This window comes from Hirundo rustica, chromosome 5 (genome assembly GCF_015227805.2).
Source record: "Hirundo rustica isolate bHirRus1 chromosome 5, bHirRus1.pri.v3, whole genome shotgun sequence".
NCBI classification, from domain to species: domain Eukaryota; kingdom Metazoa; phylum Chordata; class Aves; order Passeriformes; family Hirundinidae; genus Hirundo; species Hirundo rustica.
Window position 1 is genome coordinate 18,076,247 of NC_053454.1, and position 18,146 is coordinate 18,094,392.

General features: G+C 43.2%; 2 protein-coding genes across 3 annotated transcripts in view; one reads left to right on the forward strand and one right to left on the reverse strand.

Annotated features, from left to right (window-relative positions):
• The window catches only part of SEL1L3 (SEL1L family member 3), a 44,454-nt gene extending 32,423 nt beyond the window's left edge, over window positions 1-12,031 (reverse strand). For both annotated transcript variants that reach the window (XM_040064699.1, XM_040064698.1), the window contains exons 1-2: window positions 11,906-12,031; window positions 7,181-7,748 (exon numbers count right to left, since the gene is read on the reverse strand). In XM_040064699.1, coding sequence (XP_039920633.1) covers window positions 7,181-7,748; window positions 11,906-11,962 — 625 coding nt within the window. In that variant the 5' untranslated portion in view covers window positions 11,963-12,031. The remainder of the gene's footprint in view (window positions 1-7,180; window positions 7,749-11,905) is intronic.
• A 59-nt stretch (window positions 12,032-12,090) lies between these two features.
• SMIM20 (small integral membrane protein 20) lies at window positions 12,091-18,146 on the forward strand. The gene is made up of 3 exons (XM_040065351.1): window positions 12,091-12,683; window positions 16,362-16,418; window positions 17,703-18,146. Exons 1-3 carry the CDS (start codon window positions 12,575-12,577, stop codon window positions 17,738-17,740), a joined length of 204 nt encoding a protein of 67 aa, XP_039921285.1. The 5' UTR covers window positions 12,091-12,574; the 3' UTR covers window positions 17,741-18,146.

Here is an 18,146-nt window from a genome sequence, read left to right on the forward strand (position 1 = left end):
ATACGAATTTTTAGTAGATACTGGAGCAGACCGATCCAGTATTAGGAGGCTTCCAGTGGGAGTTAATGTCGGAACTAGAACATGTGAGGTCGTAGGGGCGGAGGGGAAACCATTCACAGCCTCAATTATAGAAGGAATAGAGGTCAAAGGGAATTCCAAACAAATAAGAGCGGATTTTATTTATTTACCAGACCTAGAGAGCAACCTATTGGGACGCGATTTGCAAGTACTATTAGGAATAGGAGTTATCCCTGAAGGCGGCCAAATGAAAGTAAAGATTATGAAATTAACCGCCGAAGACTTAGAGGAAATAAACCCAGAGGTATGGGCAGAAGGAGGGAAGAGTGGCCTCCTGAATATACCACCTATAGAAGTTAAAATGCAACCAGGAACTCCTCCCATCAGGATAAAACAGTATCCAATGTCTTTGGAAGGAAAGAAAGGGTTGATCCCCATTATTGAACAACTGTTAAAAGAAGGCATCCTGGAACCATGCATGTCCCCACATAACACACCCATCTTAGCTGTGAAGAAAGCGGAAGGGAAATATCGATTGGTTCAGGATTTACGGGAGATTAATAAGAGGACTATCACCAAACACCCTGTAGTCCCTAATCCATACAATCTCCTGAGCCAGATTCCCCAAGAGCATGCCTGGTTCACCACCATAGATTTGAAAGATGCATTTTGGGCATGTCCACTAGCAGAGGAGAGCAGAGACTGGTTTGCGTTCGAATGGGACCATCCTGAAACAAAGAGGAGACAGCAGCTAAGATGGACACGCCTACCCCAAGGGTTCACTGAGTCACCAAATTTATTTGGGCAAGCTTTGGAAAGGCTGCTAGAGCAATTCACCCCAGAAGGACAGGTGCAAATCCTCCAGTATGTGGATGATTTACTGATTTCAGGAGAAAACCAACTTGAAGTGAGAACCACCAGCATTAAACTCCTGAATTTTCTGGGGGAAAAAGGGCTGAAAGTATCAAAAAAGAAATTACAATTCGTGAAACCGGAAGTGACCTATTTGGGGCATTTGATTGGCAAAGGATACAAGAAATTAAGCCCTGAAAGGATTGCTGGAATAATAGCAATACCTGCTCCAAAAACCAAAAGAGACATAAGAAAATTATTAGGCCTTTTCGGGTATTGCAGACATTGGATTGATGAGTACACCCAAAATGTGAGATTCCTTTATGATAAATTGGTAAGTTCAGAGCTCATAGAGTGGACACAAGAGGATGAAAAACAATTAGAAAAACTAAAAAACAAATTATCCACTGCACCTGTCCTGAGCCTGCCCGATCTGAAGAAAGAATTCGATCTATTTGTGAACACCGAAGGAGGAGTGGCCTATGGTGTGTTAGCTCAGGAGTGGGGAGGGTGCAAAAAGCCAATTGCTTTCCTTTCCAAAATATTAGATCCTGTAGCCCGAGGGTGGCCAGCCTGTCTGCAAGCTGTAGCCGCCACCGCAGTGTTGGTTGAGGAGTCCCAAAAGCTCACATTAAATGGAAAAATTCAAATTCATACACCTCATGATATCAAAACAGTTTTGAGCCAAAAAGCCCCGGGGTGGGTAACCGATTCCCGGATCCTGAAATATGAGATCACTTTAATAAACTCGGAGAACTTGAGGTTAACAGTTTCCAAAAACCTGAACCCTGCACAGTTCCTCTCTGGGGAACCACCTCCAGACTTGGAGCATGATTGTCTGGAACTTATGAGTCTCCAGACGAAGGTAAGGGAAGATTTGGAAAGTACTCCCTTACCTTATGGAAAAAGGTTATTCACTGATGGATCATCACGAGTTCTAGAGGGGAAAAGGGTTTCAGGGTATGCAGTGGTAGAAGGATCCACCATAGAAGACATTCAAGTTCGAGAAACGGGAAAGTTACCCTCGAGTTGGTCTGCCCAACTCTGCGAAATTTATGCTGTAAAAAGGGGACTAGACCTATTAGGAGGAGACCGGGGAACTATTTACACCGATTCGAAGTACGCTTTTGGGATAGTCCATACCTTCGGAAAGATCTGGGAGGAACGGGGATATCTCAATTCAAAAGGGAAAGACCTAGTGCATAAGGAAATGATAAGATCAGTTTTAACATCCTTGTTAAAACCCATTGAGATTGCTGTGGTACATGTAAAAGGACATCAAAAAGAAACCACATTTGAAGGGAAAGGGAACCAACTAGCAGACAAAGAAGCAAAAAGAGCAGCTCAAGACCCCAAAGGATCAATTAGAATATTAGCCTTAAATGAAACATCAGAGGAAGAGGGAGGGGAAGAGAAACCGAAGTATGATAGAACAGAATTAAAAGCGATCAAGGACCTAGGAATGAGGAAGGGAGAGCATGGGGAATGGTTAACTCCGGATGGCAGGAAGTTTTTGAATAAACCCCTAGCCAGAAGGATTTTAACCGAAATTCACGAACTAACCCACTGGGGAACCCAGGGATTATGTGATCATTTCTTAAAAGAAAACTTTTGCATAGGAATATACAGCATAGCAAAAGCCATAACGCAAGGGTGTACGATCTGCCAAAAAGTCAACCAACGGATAGCGAGGAAAGCCATACCTGGAGGGAGGGAACTAGCTCTGAGACCATTCCAGAGTATTCAGATTGACTTCACTGAGATGCCTCAAATCCAAGGGCACAAACATCTATTGGTCATGGTCGACCACCTTACTCATTGGATAGAGGCGTTCCCGACCAAAAAGGAAACAGCGGAAGTAGTGGTAAAAATACTCCTAGAGCACATAATCCCTCGGTATGGGTTAGTAAATAACATTGATTCGGACAGGGGAACTCATTTTACTGCTAAAATTCTGCGCCAAATTGTTAAAGAATTAGGCATAAATTGGAGATTGCACACCCCCTGGCACCCCCAGAGCTCAGGGAGGGTGGAAAGAATGAACCAGACCCTTAAAAACGTATTAACAAAATTAATCGAAGAAACACAGTTAAATTGGTTAAAGTGTTTACCCCTAGCTCTCCTGAGAATCAGAACTAGGCCAAGATCGGATATAGGGGCTTCCCCCTATGAGATGATGTTCGGGCTCCCCTTTCTTTTAACAACATACAGCACCGGAGAATATATAGAAGGTGATACAGCCGCCCGAAAGTATCTGCAGACCATCAGTAAAACACTAGAAAACCTCAGAATAAAAGGGTATATTCCTCAAACTTCCCCTCTCGACGCTAACATACATCAAATAACTCCTGGGGATTGGGTTTTAATTAAATCTTGGAGCACTACCCCATTGACCCCAAAATTTGAAGGTCCTTTCCAGGTACTCCTAACCACTCATACCGCGGTACGCACTAAAGAAAGAGGCTGGACCCACATCACTAGAGTAAAAGGACCTGTGTCACCCCCAAGTGAACCCCCAGACCTAAGCCAACCAGCTGACTCCTCCGATTGGACGGTAACCCCGCAACTGGACCCGCTAAAACTGACGTTTAAAAGGAAAACAAAAACTCAGTAGAAGACTGGAGCAACTCAGTTGAGCCCCAGAGACTGTTAAAGAACTGTGATTAAGAAATTAATTCAAGTGAAGAAAAGTTATTATAAATCACTTGCTGTTGTATTAGGTTTGAAAATTGTTGACATTGTGTAATAAAAGTTCAATTAATGTTAAAAGCAGTTAAGCAAATAGATAAGTAAATTAGAACATATATTCAAATTTCTCTCCTAGAGCAATCTTTAGAAGGGCGAAATAACCAAATTAACCTCTGAGTGGAAGGAAAGATAACTACAGAACCCTAAGGACAGAACGCGGAGAGCCCCTAAGTCCCAAGAGGCAAGCCCAGGTGAGACCAAAACAATCATGGTTCATACTGGACTCTTGGGGAAGCTGATAGGACTGATACTAGTCCTGGCGATGAATAAACATACAGAAGGGGCCGCTTGCACAAAGTGCTATTCACCCATCTATGATGGGGAGGATTTACAGCAGTTGATAAGGGTTCATACGAATGTAAACCCCACTTGTTTTGAGGCCGGACAACTTACCTCCTGCCGAGAGGAAGGTAAGAAATATTGGGTTGCCAAGAATATAGCCAATTATAGGCAGCGTCTAACTGGAGAATGCCCTATGAGAGAATGGTTCTGCTTAGAAAAGATAGACAATCAGGAAGGGGCCTCAGACCTAGTGAAAGAAAAACCCTTAACCATCAGAAAAGATGAATTAAGTGAACTCCCCAACGAAAATTTATTCATTGATCTAATTGAGAGGATTAGCCACGAATTGAACTTAACTAACTGCTGGATATGTGGGAGTACTCAAGTAGCAGACGTATGGCCTTGGGAAGGGATCAGTTTATCACCATTAGACATACTAAAATGGAAAATGATGAAGCCAGAACCACCATACATAGGGGAAAGAGAAATAGAGCAATGGGATTTGAAAACTAAAGTAGTCGGAGAAGAATGCATTAAAAGAACAGGCAAACGATACAAGACCCCAGTGGGGAGAATGGCCTGTAAAAGAACCCTCATTATCAGGGACTTCATCCAAAAGTGGATTCCCAGAGAACCGTACACCTACTGGGCAACTAGGAAAACGGAAACAGGATGTATCTATAATGAGGTGTATGACTTGTACCAATGCACTGACCGGGGAATTAACCCCTTTTGGGGAATTGAAGAAATCTCGAAATACTGGGAATCTCCATTTATTACCCAAAATACGTTCTGGAACGCCCCCGAACATCTCTTTTGGATTTGTGGGGACAAAGCGTATACACATCTTCCCAGGGATTGGGCAGGGAGCTGCACTATAGGAATTATAAAACCAGCTTTCTTTCTGTTGCCACGCCAATCTGGAAACACCCTGGGAGTACCATTATATGACAACCTAAAGAGGCAAAAACGAACCGTAATCAATATGGGCAGCTCCCAGGATTGGAAAGGAGAAGTTTGGACTCCTGAAAAATTATACAAACATATGGACCAGCAACCTGGGCGCAAGACGGGTCGTGGGGGTATCGAACTCCCGTTTATATGTTAAACCGAATTATTAGGCTGCAGGCAGTCTTAGAAGTAATATCAAATAACACTGCCCTAGCATTAGACCATATCAGCCAGCAGTTATCCCAAACTAGGACAGTGGTATATCAAATAAGACTAGCGGTGGATTACCTGTTAGCCGATGAGGGTGGCATATGCGGGAAGTTTAATACCTCTGAGTGCTGCCTTGAGATTGACGATAAGAGTGAGGTCATTAGAAACATCTCGAAAGAAATCAGGAGAGTCGCCTACGTGGGAAACCAGGAGTGGACCCCATTACTAAACATTGACTGGTGGGACAGATTTTGGTCATCCAAGGGGGCGTGGTGGAAGAAAGTAAGTTTTATAGCTCTGAGTGCATTAGTAAGCCTCATACTCATCCCATGCTTACTACCCTGCCTAATCCGAATTATTACATCAGCAGTGCAAGCAAGCCTCCAAGTATCCCAAGGTAATACATAAAAGCTCCCACATATGTTGAGTTTAACATCAGAAATAAAGGAACTAAGTACAGCAGAAGAAATTTACAATCAATACCAAGAACTCAAAAGAATTGATGCGAGTTAAACTCGATCAAAGAAAAAGAGGGGGGATTGAGAAAGATAAAGATTTTAACAAAGGGTCCAGGCCATTAGTTATTAGCAGTTAGTAGTTAGTTGTGGGTATCCTCTGTTCTATGTATCAATGTTATCTGTTAGTTATCTGTTTAATGTACTGTTGTACCCTAAAACCCAATCGTAAATGCACTGATTCTGTGGTTCGAATGTTACATTCATCCCGTCCCGTACTTTCCCTGCACCCCTACCTTAGTCTGTAAGCCCTGCTGCTCTCCGAGACACCGCCCACATACCAGCCTGCCCATCAACTTGGGGGCCTCGCCCACTCCTTGCCTGCTCTGGGCCTGTCACCGCCTCTATGCAAATCGAGTATAGCCGGAAGTGAGTCTAGAACCAAGAACCGCTCAGAACAGCGAGCCCGATCAAGACCCAGAGAGACGGAATGCAGCACTGAGTGGGGAAAGAGCCAAGGTAGCTGCCAGTATCATCTATAAACACCGAGGGGAGTCGCCATAACCTCTGAAGACCCTGCTAAGAGTCACCCCCCCTAGACATTCGAGCCATCAGTGAGCCTAGGGACTCCCGTGAGGCGTGGCTTCCGGCTCTGCGACGACAGCGACGCAGATCCGACGAGACCTCCTCCTCGGCGGTGTCCGGCTGGTGCAGCGTGGGCAAGGGCATCCCTACCCCGAGCCGTCCCTCTGCTGAAATCACTAATAAAGGCATTAAAAGGAGATAACATCGACTCCTGCCTATTTATAACACTATCTTTGGTTATGCCTAAGTGACATTTCTCTACATCTCTTGGTCTTGCTCTCCATTTGCGCCTCTCTATATTATACACATGCATAGATACCAATTCTGTTCTTAATTGATATGGATAATCCTGTAATAAAACTGGTAAAGCTGCCCCTCCTAAGAAACAGGAAATAAATCTTCAAGGCCATGATATATCATCAGCTTGCCTAGAGAAACCCAAAAACCAAACAAAAAACACCAAGAAACAACAAAATAAACCAATCCCTGAGCAATTTGTTACAATATTATTTTAAGAAACAAAATTTGAATATTATTTCCTCCTATTGTCTATTAAACTGATTTAATCTGTAATAGAAGTAGATAATACAGACAATAACATGTTTCATGATGTTGCAGATATCACATGTTGTCTCCAACAAGTATTTAGAAAGCCCCTAAAGGAAGCAAGAAGTTCCCTGTTTTTCTTCAGAGCATTTAAATGCCAGTGTAGTGAAAATAAATGACACAAATAGCATTATGGGATATAGCAGTAAGGGATTGAAAAATTCTCTCTGAGGATAAAAGAATCATGTCCACTGATTGATGGGTTTTGACTAAAATTGTTTGAATACGCTTAGAAAATAGGGGGCCAGGCTGCTATAACCTCCAGGCTGGCTGTGATGAAACCATCTGAAGAGCAGGATGGCTTCAGCACTTGCAACTCTAACCTCACAGTTATGGAGATTACATGTTCAACAACGTTTCCCAAGTAAACCACTGTATGTAAAATTTACTATTTACTACCACTAGGCACTTTTTAACAGCTTACCAGAGATGTTATTTGTTTCCTTGGAGAAAAAAAAAGATATTGCACCTACCACTTTCATGAGGGCACTGAGGTATCCTATTGGCCTGAAGCATCCACAAATAGTCAGCACCCCACTGGAGACAAACTTTGTGGTCCTTATATGGCCGTTCAAAAGGTGGAACTGCCTCTAAAAACGTGTAATTCTTGGCAACTGCAGCCTGGTAGTCTTCATTGTGCTCATCATCATAGTCGCTAGCTGATTTGTGACTAATCCATGCATACAGTATCACACTGTGCACTATTATGGAGTTTCTGATGATATAATCATCTCTGTAAACCATGATGCTCGGAAATTTCAAGTGTACTTGTCGAGTTCTGCTAACATAAAGGTTCTTCTCATCCTTCCATCTCCTTCTATATACTGGTACACCAGTCCTGAACTCAGAGGAAGCTACTGCTTCCAAACTGACAATACAAGGCTTAGAACATAAATACTGAACTGAAACCTCAGAATTGTTAAGAACTTTCTTTTCTAAAATGTTTAAATAGATAAAGTCTACATAATCCATATTCTTCTGAAACTGTGGAGTAACTGCTGTTGTCTGTAATGTCTCCTTTCCAAAGGACAGCACAAAGTTCTGGAAGAAAAACCAAAACATAAACATGTTAACCAGAGAATTTAAGTTTATGTGATTACTCATATACTCACAGTAATAACAGAACACTGCACAAGCACGTTTATATACCATACTTTAACTGCAAAATATGAGGTTTCTTTCACCCAGCAAGTAAACACAGGTTACTGGAGAGCCACCAATAAAATTTTAATGGTAACAACTTCCCTCCATCAAGTTCTCGAAGTTACACATGCTTTTACAAACAAACTGTATTTACAGGGTGTATCCTTCAGCCCTTATGCAAGTGGAATCTGGTCTGAGATAGTGACTTACACGTCATGCTATTTAAACATGCTCCTAGGACCAGACCTAAGGAGTGCACATGAAAATGTACTGACATATATTCATTGTGTATCATTGTTTGCTAGGATTGCCACAGCCTGATGTTTCTGTACCTAAAAAGTTAGCTAATTTTGTTACCTGTCACGCAGGTCCCTGAAGGACAAAATAACAAAGGTTTCCTGAGAATGAATTAATATTTGTGAAATGTTTCATTTTTGACATGTTCTTATCCTGAAGATGAACTTAGAAATCTAAGAAGCAAGACCAGCAGGCTGAATTTGCTCAGCTTTTTCTCTCCATGGCTACGTTGTATGTTATATATAGTTTGAGAGTGAGTGCCTGGATATACAAGAGGATTATCCTCTATGCTGAAATTCTTGTCTCTAAGGCTTCAAACAGGTTCTTTTCTTTCTGCCCTGCAGTCACCATCCAGCTTGATGCACTGCCAAGGATACTGGGGATTACTCTGCTCCGAGGGCAAGCCACCAATACAGCACTTCCACCAGGTCCCCTGGTCTGTCTAAAATATTCAGCATTGTCACTTAGGATTACCAGGGAGATGGTCATTAAGATTGCTCAAAATGAGATCTGTCTTGGGTAAATTTTAACTTCGCTAAGATTAAACAAATTAAAATAAAATTTATCTTGGCTACCTATCTTGGATTGACGCCTTTTCCACTGTGTTTTTCAAAATACTCAAGAGGTTCAGTCTATTCATTCTAATCACAGAACCTATGTGCTGTGCACCTGGACGACTAGACCTAGCTCACAATCAAAACCAGGGATCAGTAAAAGTCCCTAATGATAAACTATTTTGCTTTTTATGTCTTAAGAATATGTTGACACTCCTTGAGAGCTACACTGAGAAAACATCAAGCCAGTAAGACCTGTGAAGGTGTAAATACTACAGAAAGACAGAGCTCTAAGTTCTATACTACTTACTTGTTCCTACAGATGAGGATTTTTGGATTTTTTGATCACCTGTGTGATCAAATGCTATTTTTCCCCCAGTTCCCTGACTCCTTAGAGGTGCAAAAGAGCTCAAGGGTTGTTAATGGAACACAACTATGAATAGAGGTGTTGTTTGCTTCAAGACCCTGACTTTATTAAGAGCAGATAGTGGAAGACATAACTGAATGAGGGAACTTTTGGATGAAAAAGCTAGATATCATTGCAAGCAGACGGATAGCTGTAGATAATTAGATTTATTTAGTGTTCCTAGGGAACTTGTCACTTAAAACTACTTTCCATAACTGCAACCAAATGCTCTTTATCTTCTTGTATCTGACAAGAGACACTGCAAGCGAGATGTGCAGTGATGCTGAACACTGATAAACACATGTAAGCACCAAGATATATACCTTGAACAACAAGAAGAAGAAGAAGTTAAAAAAACACAAACCACATGTAACTCAGTATTTTGGCTTTCTACAATAGGCAGTCTCATCAGTGACAGCCTTCCTCTCTGCCTTATTTCCCACTCCACAAAATGCATATTGGTTAGAGCATGGTCCTAATAACGACAAGGTCATGGGTATGATCCCTTTATGGGTTGTTCACTTAAAGAGTTGGACTCAATGATGCTTGTGGGTCCCTTCCAACTCAGAATATTCTGTGATTTTGTGATACTGTAAAAACTATGCCAACTGAAGGGGCAAAAAAAAGGAATAGCAATAGGTGGTTGGTATCCATTGGAACACATGGTATGGTGTCTGCCATATGCTGAATACACACACACAAACACTGAGATAAAAATTGATGAGAGAGCATTGATTTTAATACTAATTTGAATACCTTTCAGAGCTTGACTTGACAAAAGATACTATTCTTTTATATTTCCAACACAATTCTTCTTTGGTTTAAATGCTTCCAAAAGCATTAAAAGCCCATAACGGCAGCAAAATTATCCTAAACCTCTTGTACTTGATGGTTATGATTAATATTTCTTGATCTTACAATAAAGAGTACTTGTAAGTAGCTTAAGCTTTGTGATATGGGGACTGTGTCATGAGGAAAATGGTAATATACTTCAAACACAATGACATGTGGTTATCACAAGATGCAAAAGTTTACCAGGTAGGTACTCCAAAGCATAGGGGTACTAATGTGTGCTTACCCCACATACGCACCTACTGTCAAAACACACATAGCCAGCTCTCAATTTTCCCAGTGGTTATCCAATACACATGAGAGATGGCAGCTAGACTCCAGCAAAGACAGCTTGGGTCTGGCACAGTGCATTAACAAAAATTGCAGCAGTGTATGAATGTGTTCATCTGATTTCCAGTGAATGGCAGAAACTTTGTGGTGGGGATCCCAAAGCAGTAAGCTCTGAAACCCAAAGCCAATTCTTTGTAGAAACAATTTCCGTGATGTTCCTAGAGCATTTAAGCACAATGAAACATGACTGCTGATGCCTAAGTTTAGCTTCAGCTCTGCTGATCTAGGGCCTTTCTTGTAGTGCCTGATCTGCTAAATGACTTCTCATTTTACTTTGTACTCTTTGGTCCCCGGGTATTACTTGAGGCCTGTGCTGCCAAAATGCATGAAGTATATTTGAGTCTGCTGTTGCATCCCACCTAACAAACCCTTCTGGAGGCTCATCCAGTAAACAGCATGGAGCAAAGAACCCTGAACAACCTCACAGTGAGGGAGGCCTGGCAGAGACTGCAGAACATAAACTTCCAGACCATGGCTGAGTCTCTGTTACCACTTGGTTGCCATTCTAAAGTGCATATAGAGTGAATATCATCTAAATATTTCTGCTTGGTGAGGAACCCTCTTTCCTTCCTGTTACATCAGACAAGGCAGAGTTAAATGTGCATCACCTCTGACATAGAACAACGATGAAAAGATTATACACTGAGTGTGAAACTTAAATATAAAAGTTTCCCAGCACACTAAAGAGGCTAGCTAAGATAATTCAAAATATTATAATGAACAAGACTAAGTTCAACAAGACAGACATGAAGGCTTTGTTGTGTAGGGCAACTTAGCCATTAAAGCTGTAAGTGTCTGCTTTTCTTTTCTCAAATCCTGCTGAATCTGAATGAATCAGTCCAAGTCATCCAATCAGATCTTGGGATAAAAATCAATGTGGGAGGTAAACACTGCAAGCATTGGGAAACTGAACATTTTCAGTAGTGTAATAATACAGAAATGATTGAGCAAGTATTCTTTCATTTGCTGGAGATCTCAACAGGACCCTCCATGAGCTCAGCCCTGCAGGAATCCCCCATAACCCTATGAAACCTGCATCTGTTTGCACAAAACCTGAAAATAACCACAGTCCTTCATCTGCAAAAGACCAACACGTCATGCTACATTTTAAGATTCGTGAAAAGAAGACGTGACAAAAAGGGGTGTCGACCCGCTGCTCTCCATCAGCACCAACACGATACAGGCACTCAAAGACTGACCAGAGCTTACGCTTAACAGCAAAAAAGATGAAAAAGTAGTTTAGTAAATGGCCCTAAAGCTTGTTTCCATAAGCCAGGGCGGCACTGTGCTCAGTCGCGCATCTGTAAGCAGATGTCAAAGGCCTCCCCGCTCTTTCCACTCTAGAAGTTTATCGTCACCCAGGGCAGAACGCTTAACACTTGGATGTGAGGACTCGGCGTCCCCCCGCTCCATAAGGCAGCGCGACCCCGGGGGCTGGGAGGGAGCGGAACCAGGCCTGACAGCCAGGGGCTGGCTCCGAGAGGCGGCTCCGGCCCCGTGCCCCCGGGCACCGCCGGACTCCGGCTCCCTCCGCCCCGCCGCCCCGCACGGGCCGGCCGTGCCGCGACGCCCGGGCTGGGTCGGGACGCGGGGGCAGGTGCGCAGCCGGCACTCACCGTGAGGAGGAAGAGAAGCAGCGGAGGGGGACGGCGGGGCTCGGCCGGGGGCCGCATGTTGCTGCTGCTGCTGCGGCGGCGTTGCCCAGCGCGGCAGGGACTGCGCGGCCGGGCCGGCGACAAGGATGCGGCAGATCCGGCTTCCTGGAGGAGGGGCCGCCGCCCGGGCAGGGCAGGGCAGGGCAGGGCAGGGCTCCGCTCCGCCGCCGCAGGTGCGGAGGGGCTGGGCCAGAAAACGCCGAGCCTCGGCCGTGCTGCGCAGCTCCTTGGAGGCTCCTCGCAGCTCCGCAGAGCAGGCGCCGGGCGGCGTCGCGGGAGCGGCGCGCCCGGCAGGGATCCCCCCGCAGGGCCGCGCCCGCCCGCTCCCTTGGCGGCCCCGGGGCGGCCCCCGCCCTCCCGCCTCGGCGCCGCACCACCGGCGCAGTTCCGGGCCGGGACAGCTCCCGCTGTCGGGCGAGGCGCTTTAGGGCGGGGCGGCGGCACCGGGGCGCATCCTCTCGGGCTGCCCGGGCCGGGCTGACGCCGCGGCGGTACGGGCGCCGACCCCGTGCCCGCACTGCGCCCCGCCGGCCGCGCGGGGGCGCCCTCCCGCCGGGCCGGGCGGTGCCCGCGCCGCTCCCGCGTGTCCCGGAAGGCCCCGCCGGGCCCAGCGCCGCGTCCGCCGGGGCCATGGCCGGGCTGGCCCGCACGCTCGGCATCTTCAGCGCCTTCGTGGCCGTCGTGGGAGCCGCCTTTTACCCCATTTATTTCCGGCCGCTGCTGCTGCCGGAGGAGTACAGTGAGTCCCTGCGCGGGGGGAGCTGGCTGGGTCCGGGCATTGCGCCGGGCTTGGGGGAATGCTGAGGCTGCTGCTCGGTGTGAGTAACTCCCGAGGGGCTTTCTGCTCGTCTAGGAGGTACCTGAAAACCGAAATAATGCAGCTTGCTTGAATAAATATTTCAAGTTATCGGCCAGCACGTGATTAGGACATCCCTTAGCTGCTCCTTAGAAGATTGAGATGCAGCTGAAGAAGTTGAGATCGGAGAGATGGAGCACCTCTCCTGTGCAGAAAGGCTGAGAGTTGGGGTTCTTGAGCCTGGAGAAGAGAAGGCTTCGGGAAAACCTTGTAGAGCACTTGAAGAGAGCTTGTAAGAAAGCTGACTTTTTAGTAGGGCCTGTTGCAATAGGACTAGAGATAATGATTTTAAACTAAACGGAGTAAATTTAGAGTAGATAGAGGCAATATATTTTTTTATGATGATGGTGGTGAACCAGTAAAACAGATTGCCCGGAGGAGTGGTGGGTGTCCCATCCCTGGAAACATTCAAGATCACGTTGGACAGGGCTCTGAGCAACTTGATCTAGCTGAAGATGTCCCTGCTCAGTGCAAGAAAGGTGAACTAGATGATCTTTAAAGGTCCCTTCCAAACCAGACTATTCAATGATTATATGAGCAGTTTGAGTTCTGTTTTCCAACTGCAATTGAATATCTAACTTAAAACTTGGGAACTAGCTGGGGTGATTTGCTAGAGCTGGTCTCAGTCTGCAGAGTCTCTGAAACTGACTCCTGAGAAAAAAAACACATTCCTGCCAGAAACATGTGCCAGGAAAACCTGCAAAATCCCACAATTGACTTTAATCCAGGAAGCCCTCGAAGACACCAGCAGCTCCAGGTGTAAAGCCTCAGCAGCTCCAGGCAGGTGCTCCATAGGAGGAGCACCCGTTACTCCTCAACTTCTTTGCAACACTGCCAAAGGAAATGGGACAAATGTTCGGGTGCAAACAGCCTTCTCCCCTCACTTTAATTTTTTATGAAACTAAGCAATCTGGTAACATGATGATATATGTGGTTAATCTGCCAAGACAACTGAAGATTTCTAGGAAGGAAAAAGAAAAAAGGGTAAACTTACTGATCTTATTGGAGGAGCTTTGGCCTTGCATTAAAGCTCAAGTGAAATTTAACTTACAAGCTAGTTTTTATTCAAGGATGCTATATTTGTGAAACTTCCTACAATTATGTTTCCTACTCCATGTTCCCTTTGAAAACTTTGTTACTAATTTTTTTTTGCTTATACTATACTTTCCAAAAATACTATGTTAGAAATGTGGCTTGGCAGTAAGGAAAGGACATGTCCTCCTTTGTACTTGTGAATTATGTGAGTAGATGTTTCCTGTCAGTTTAGGGATTTTTAATCTCTATTTAGGACATAAAATGATTGATGCGCAGTTTGTAAGTGCACAAACTTGTGATTTGATACCTGATTCTAAAATCTCTGTCTGATGCCACATTTATTCATTTTCAATGAGCTCTTCTTGATGCTAATCACTGCAATATGAGAGGCACAAGCATTTGTTGACACAATACTTGAGGCAAGATTGTGGACTTACACAGTCGTGGTATTTGAACCAAAGTGTTTAACCTTTGGGGTACAAAGGATTTTCTGAGTACAGTCTAGTAAGATGTATGACTTCTTCCATAGAAGCTCCCACCCTCTTTTGGCTTGAGCTGTGGGTGAATACTCAGTATTTCTGTGTTTGGGGATGCTCTGTCCCAAAAGTTGGGTGTTTTGATTTGTATCACATAGTAATCATGCAAAAGGCAAGAATGAATTTTAGTCACCTGGAGTGATATTGGACTATGTAAACAGGAAATGCTATATTTTCTTTCCTCACTCTTCTTTTTCTTGTGTATCTGCCAAATTCTTTACAAGTGAAATATATTGACATTCAGGATGAAGACTTTACTGCAAGATTCTCAAACATCTTCAGAGAAGTTCCTAGCAATTTAACAAATAAGATAAAAGCTACTTGGAAAAACTGTATGTAATCAATTTGTTCATATGAACTATGAGCTGTACACAAAGGAATTTGACTTAATTTCATACAGAAATGTTATAATTTTGTAGGTTTTTAGTGCCTCAGTTTGTGGCTTAGCTGTTTCTAATATTTTCTTGTCTGTATTTAGCTTTAAAAAAGACTGTTTCCTCATATGAAACACACAGTTTAGTGTCAGTGATGAAACTTTGAGGGCTTCACCCACAGACCTTTTCCACATGGATTAACCAGAAGAGTGGCTTGACAGCTGCTCTTTGTGACATTTTCACAGATTTCCTGATTTTCTGAATTGTGAGATTCTGTTCCTTCGTCATCCCGTGAGGTGGCTCTCCTGTCACCAAGACTGAATCTTCCTTGTTGTCCTTTTTTTGGCTGACCTGGCGTCCAAGTTGTTTGCAGGCCCCACAGCAGTCTCCCTGTTGACTGTTCTGTGTCCTGTCTGTGTATTTATCCTCTCTTATATTTTTGCGCTGGTTTCTTTGCCTGACCAGTTAACACCCCTGCTACTCAACCCAAGTATGTCCCTAGAACTCTCAAATTGGTTCCTGGTTTTGTCCCTGCCTCTCTTCTAATCCAAGTTTCCACTCAAGACTGAATATGCTTCTCCTTCAAGTCCTACAGGAAGACTCATTCCTTGTCCTAACCTATTCTGTTCTTCCTTTCTGGCTTTTGTGCCCTTTCCTTTGAAATTAGACGAGTCCCTGAGATTTTGTCTGCTAAAAAGAATGAAATGGAATTACCATGAACAGAACTGGAGAACTTGGATGTGCCTCTAGTGCCTGTCCCCTTGCAAGGAGAATCAATTACTGTGATATTACTGCTAGTACCTAGAAAGCCTGGTAACATGTAGTGCCAGTGCATTCCCAGTGGGATAGGATAATGAAAAATTTCAGTTTTAAGATGAGCTTAGTTCTGAGCTTCCTTTGCAAATGCTCACCCTGCAGGTTTTTAAAGATCTCAAAGGTTCAGTGGTTTGGGCAAAAGGTTAATCCACCTGAGCTTTGACTTCCTGCTTAGAGTACCGCTGTGGTGGTGAAGTACGGCGCTGGTAGTGGAAGAAAAGGAGGGGCATTTAGTAAGGGAAAATCGTACAGTTTTCTCCATTTCTCTTTATGGTAGTGGTTGAATCTTTCAAAGAAAAAAACAAAAGCCTGAGACAGGCCTAATGTATGGGAAAATACCCCTCAGATGCTGAATTTCACAAAGTTTACAGGCAGTAATTTTGTTGGTGCTATCATAAAATCTGTTTGCAAGATCTTTCAGGGCCTAAAAATGGGAATTGCCCAAAAGAAATAAAATCTTTTGACTAGTTTTATGTCAAGCATACGAATGACAGCTTATAAAAGTACTAGTCATTCCTTAAGTGCTGGGACCGTGGCAGGTGTTTTGACATCTTTATTTAACAGTAGGCATTGTTGTAAGATGATTATCTTATTGTTTGCAGTCTCTCAAAACAGACTAGCTATTGGTTTCTCAGTGAAGTAGGAATACTACCGTTGCATTCTGTAGGTAGATACTCAACAGAATTCTACTGTGTAACATCTAGAATTAATAAAATTTTCAAGATCATTTTATTGGGTGCAATCAAGATGTCTAGTATTTTCTATTTTTTTAGTAGTGTCGTTTCTGTTCTGTTTTCCAGAGAAAGAACAGATAATAAACCGAGCTGGTGTTGTTCAAGAGGATATTCAACCTCCAGGTACACTTGATTTATGTGTTTGCATCGATTGTTTTAAAGACCCTCTTGAAGTAAGGCCTGAATATTTATATGGATTTAAATAATACAATGAAGAATACATTTAGTGAAAACATATTTAATAAATTTGCCATTAAATTTTTTTTCAGGCTAATTCCTCACTGAAAAATTACATTTTTAATGAAACTCATCTTAAAATGACTTAACTGCCAAATAAGTTGCAGAATTTCTGTTGTCTTCACACTTGCTTGAATGGAGGCCTGTTTCCATTTCTGTACCAGCTCAGAGCAAACAAGAACCATAGATAGGCTGAGCTGTAGCTATAAAGAATGATGTTGCACCCTAGTTTTGTGGAATACTGAACTCTGCTGAAACACAGTTTGTCAGCGCTTTGTCAGTGCTTTCTGGCCTCACGGACGGATGGGCCATGCAGAAATCCACTACACATGAAGGAAAATTTGGAATGCAGTGCTAATAGCTTTTGGATCCTTGCTGTTGACAGTGGAAGGCTTAGAAAAGCGTATGAGGGAAGTAAAATTCAAGTATAGCAGACTATCCTTGATAGTTCATTTTTTCGTGATGATAAATGAATGGAGTGGCTGTTCATTACGCAAGGCTGGCATTTATTGATTAAAGATGTGAGAGTGCCTGTCTTGACGAAACATGTAATATCTGGGTCTGTTAAAGGGTAATGTATTTTTGTTTTTGAAAAAGCATAACAGCAGGTGAAAATCAAATAGGATTAAAGCCATAATCTTACTACACGAATTGGTTAGATCATTAGTGTAGGATTTGCTTCCCAGGGAAATGGGTGAAATGCTGAAGAGAAGTAGGAAGGGTATTGTGAAATAGAAGTCTTGTAAGCCTGTCTTTTATACTAAACGTTCAAGAGGACTAGACTGGCTCATTTATCCAAGATGCACATACTTAATGATGAGTTCTTCTTAGCGTAAGTTCTCCTTTTCATCTGAATTTAGGTGCTGATAAGTTAGGAGATCCATTAGTTGAAAAGGAAGCCTAGACAAATTTAAGCGCTCGGTGCAATTCTAAATGATTGATCCAACAATAATAGAACACCTTACCTATGAATGTGATAGATTTTTCTATTATCTGAAGTTTAAGATCAAGATGAGGTTGTCTTTCTGCATATTTTTGCAAGTTTAAGCAGAGCTGCAAATTCAGTGCAGAAATTATTGGCTTCTTTCATACAGAGCTGGAGTAGCAGACCTGTTTTTTCTCCAAGAGTCTAAATTATCAACTGCTGGTATTCTGATATTTGATTTGTAGGGTTGAAAGTGTGGTCGGATCCATTTGGAAGAAAGTAATTGGCGGCTGAGTATATTGCAAAACTGAAGATGGACATCTTCAGCTGCTTCTTCTTTCACTGAAGTGTGTCTTTGTGTGTCGCTGGAGGAGAATTCTGAGTATGCTGTGTGGGCACGTGAGGAGCAACAAAGGCTACTGGTTGGAATCTCAAGAGATAAAAAACATGCTAGTTTTCAGAGAGAATGCTGTTGCATAGCAGACTGTTAGACAGCTGAATGATTATTGAGTATAGAAATGAAATATTTATTTCCTTGAGAAAAGGAAAAAGGATTTTCTTCGATTCTGTAGACATTTGTTGAGTAAATTATGGATAGAATAAATCGTGCAGACTGCTGCAATTTCCTCCTTAGTGTGAAAGTTACAACATGGTGAGTGTAAATTTGTACATTAAAATTTTTAAACCAG